Below are 3,236 nucleotides of genomic sequence, written 5' to 3'. Positions count from 1 at the left end.
TGACGATACTGCTTTAATTCTGCTGGTTATTTTTTTCGCTTTATCTTTTTGCTTTCATAACCTAACTTGTGTATAAATCCGCATATGTGCATTTATTTATTTTGGTTCTTTGTGTATGCTCGCCCCTGTTTTTTTCTTGTTTGTAATGTGTTCTGTGCGTAAGTGGTTGGATTGTATTGTCATGCATATGCAGCAGGTATGTCTTTTTGCCACGTAGGCGCTGGGCCTCGGATCCAGTTTTTTCCCTCTTTTTTTTTTAGATGAGGACGGGGGTGCAATGAGTTCTTTCTTGCCCGCACATCTGTGTGTGTGTGCGTGTGCGTGTGCGTGTGCGTGCGTGTCACCCGTTGTTTTTTTTAAACATCATGTGCTTATATAAGTGTGTGTATATTTTTTATGCGCCGATATGTTTGTTGTGCTGACCAGCTGTAACATAAAATGATGATGACGGAGAGGCGCACGACGAGAGGTAAAAAACAAACAAACACTGCAAGAAAGGAGTGCTGCTTCCTTTTTGTTTTTGTTTTGTTTCTCACCCTCTTCACTGCTGGGTGCACTCCACTCTTTGTGTCGGATAAGAGGCACCGATGAACTCACCCCTCTTTTATATTCGTTTGTCTTGTTCTTTTTCTTGTTCTTGTTTTTTTTTTTTGCGTTGCTTTGTTCCTTGCTGGTCTTCGTGAAGCGAAGCCAACCACAGGCGCTAACGGAAAGGAGACGAGCCCGCTTTATTCTTTTCTCACCACAAGCCACAGCTCGGAACGAAGGCGTAATGCCGTCAAAACCCCCGGCCGCAGCAAAAAACGTGGAAAACTACTTGGAGGTATTTGACTGCGATTTTAAGTGCCTTTACATGACGCCCGTCCACTTGGTGGTGCACACACCTCCGGCACGCCTCATTATTTCCCGACTCGTTAGGTGCCGTAACTACAGGCCCAACGAGTGGGGTTCCTGTTCGAAGGAGGAAAACTGTCGCTTTGTCCACGCCAATGTAGACTATTCGACGCTGGAGGCCAAGCCCATTCATGTCAACTACATCTGGCGTGACGAGAATCTCTGCATTTACGAGCGGCTGCCTCCGGGAGACGTGCTTGAGGTGTACTCGCGAAACAGAAGTAAAAAGCCCGATTTGATCCCCAGCGAACGTATTCTCGTGACTCGTCGAGCGCTATTGTACCGAGAGGACACTACCCAGCGTCTTTCTCACTGTGTTCACTATTACTGCAATGGGATGTGCAACCGCGGCGAAAATTGCAACTTCATTCATGCAGTTTACGTGGACCCGAATGTCGAAAGTGACTTTAAACGCCCCCCTGCGCAGGCGATGCCACGTGTTCATGCCTCCGTGCATTCCTCAGAAGCTGACATTTCGGAATCTCACGCGGCGTGGGGGAACCAATTAAATTTGGTTTCGCCCTCCCGTGGCTGTCCCTCGTCTAAGGAAGATTTTGCCTCTCAGCTGCTCCTCAACTCGCAATCGGCAGATTTTTTCCCCTTAAACACGGAGCCGCACGAGGTGGCTGCCCTCAGTATGGATGATTCTCAATCATCTAATGAGGCCGCAAAGTCTGTGCCTCTCAACGCTCTCGGGGAAAGCTTTAAGAAGAGCATGGATTCTTCCGTTGCCGGCAATGAAAGCCTTACAGAGGCAAATGCGTCCAGGGCTGAGAAAAGTGTACAAGCCTCTGCCGTAGGGACCTTCACGCCGATGTCTCAAACACCCATGATGGTTCCCTTGGTTTTGCCACACGACTCACTTGGATCGTTACCGCTGTCTGTTGCTGGCAGCAACGGCATCTCTTGCCTTGCCTACAAAGCGTTTGATGCGTCTATCGGGCAAGGTTTCTTGGGGAGCTCGGATGGGCTCACCGTTTCTCCCCCTACATTTTCGCAGGGCGGCGGCAATTTCTCGGTCTCCATTGCGTCAACGCCCTACCAGATGTCTCTCAGCTCCGTCCACGAGGCCCGTCTTGCGTCGTGTCATGGCGTTATTGGTGGAACGAAGGATGCGGACAAACATTCAGGCTGCATGGGAAAACCTGCTCGCGTTTACCGTCACAATCCCTACAAGTCTATCGAAAAGTCGCGGAAGTGTTTGGGGGTGGGAGCTGTGGAAAAGTAGCGAGTGAGTGGCGTTAAAACGCATTTGTGAATCCGGGAGAAACGGCGCACCGCAGTAGGTGGAGCCGGAGACAGACAACCAGCGACGGGGTGTGCGCAATGCATGGGGCTTGGGTGGGCAGGGTGGAGACTAACGCAGGAGGGAAGCTCCACTAAAGCAGACACAACTAAGAAGAAAAACAAAACAAGGGAGGGATTGAAATAAAAAACAACGATCTGCACACACCAGCGGTGATAAAAACGACAAGAAAAGCAAAAAAAAGAAAAGAAATAAAAACAACTGCATAGGGCCGGCTTCAAAAGGGTAGATGCCCTAGTTACTATTTGGTTTATTTCCTGATGTGTTTTGCCTATTGCAGGGTAACTTTTAAGAGCGAAATAGAAAAAAAAATGCTATGGATACCAGTTTTGTACGCCAGCGGGTGTTCTTAGCGGAGCTGTTGTACATAATCGGGTATTTTTTTCTCTGTTTTTTTGTCTGCTAATTCCCGTCATATTGGTTAGTATTATTAATAATACTGGGAGGAGAGGGATGCTTACCTTTTCCTGCATTGCCCCATTCCCGTTGCTTCTGTTGGACTCTCCTGATCGCATTTTATGCGCCAGCGCCCCTCTGGAATCCTGGGGAAGCTACAGGCCGTTTTTACATTTGCATCCCAGGCACTTTTCGTTTTGTTTCTCCTTCCTTTCTTGCCAGACAAACAGTGAAAGCTTTTTTTTGTTTTCGTTTTGAACTCACTTGTGCTCTTCACTCCAAATCTTTTTGTCGGTTTGGCAATGAGGGCTGTGGGGTGCACTTGTTCTCGCGTTCCTTCCGGCTTTGAACGGCGACTGATGGCATTACTAGGGGTTATTGTTTCCCTTCGTCTGTTGCCTCCTAATTTACTTATGAGACCTTTTTTCCCCTCTGTTGCGTGTTTTTTCGTTTTCCTTTTATTTATCTGGTTTCATATGTTCTTGTTTTTCTCCGTCTTTTTTTTTGTGCCTCACACTGTTTGATGTTTTTTTTCTCTCTGTGTCCTTCTTTCTTTGCGCGGAGACTATATATCTCTATATATAGTGCATTTCTTTGTCACTTGCTTTGTTCTTTTTATTTGTGGTTTCACTCATCTCTC

At 47.3% G+C, this 3,236-nt stretch overlaps 1 protein-coding gene across 1 annotated transcript, besides 3 other annotated features; it reads left to right on the top strand.

The window, feature by feature from the left end:
* Positions 1–303: 303 nt before the first annotated feature.
* Positions 304–336: a microsatellite.
* A 278-nt stretch (positions 337–614) lies between these two features.
* Positions 615–670: a microsatellite.
* A 102-nt stretch (positions 671–772) lies between these two features.
* On the top strand, positions 773–2,122 carry Tco025E_07957 (zinc finger protein family memeber; the record flags this gene model as incomplete). The annotated part of the gene is made up of 1 exon (XM_029374815.1): positions 773–2,122. The coding sequence occupies one exon, from the start codon at positions 773–775 to the stop codon at positions 2,120–2,122; it is 1,350 nt and encodes a 449-aa protein (XP_029225054.1).
* Positions 2,123–2,359: 237 nt separating this feature from the next.
* Positions 2,360–2,401: a microsatellite.
* Between the last annotated feature and the right edge of the window lie 835 nt (positions 2,402–3,236).

The sequence above is a fragment of the Trypanosoma conorhini genome (genome assembly GCF_003719485.1).
Source record: "Trypanosoma conorhini strain 025E chromosome Unknown Tco_14.4_contig_00672, whole genome shotgun sequence".
NCBI classification, from domain to species: domain Eukaryota; phylum Euglenozoa; class Kinetoplastea; order Trypanosomatida; family Trypanosomatidae; genus Trypanosoma; species Trypanosoma conorhini.
The sequence above is the reverse complement of the archived record's forward strand: the minus strand, read 5'-3'. Positions and strand labels throughout refer to the sequence as shown.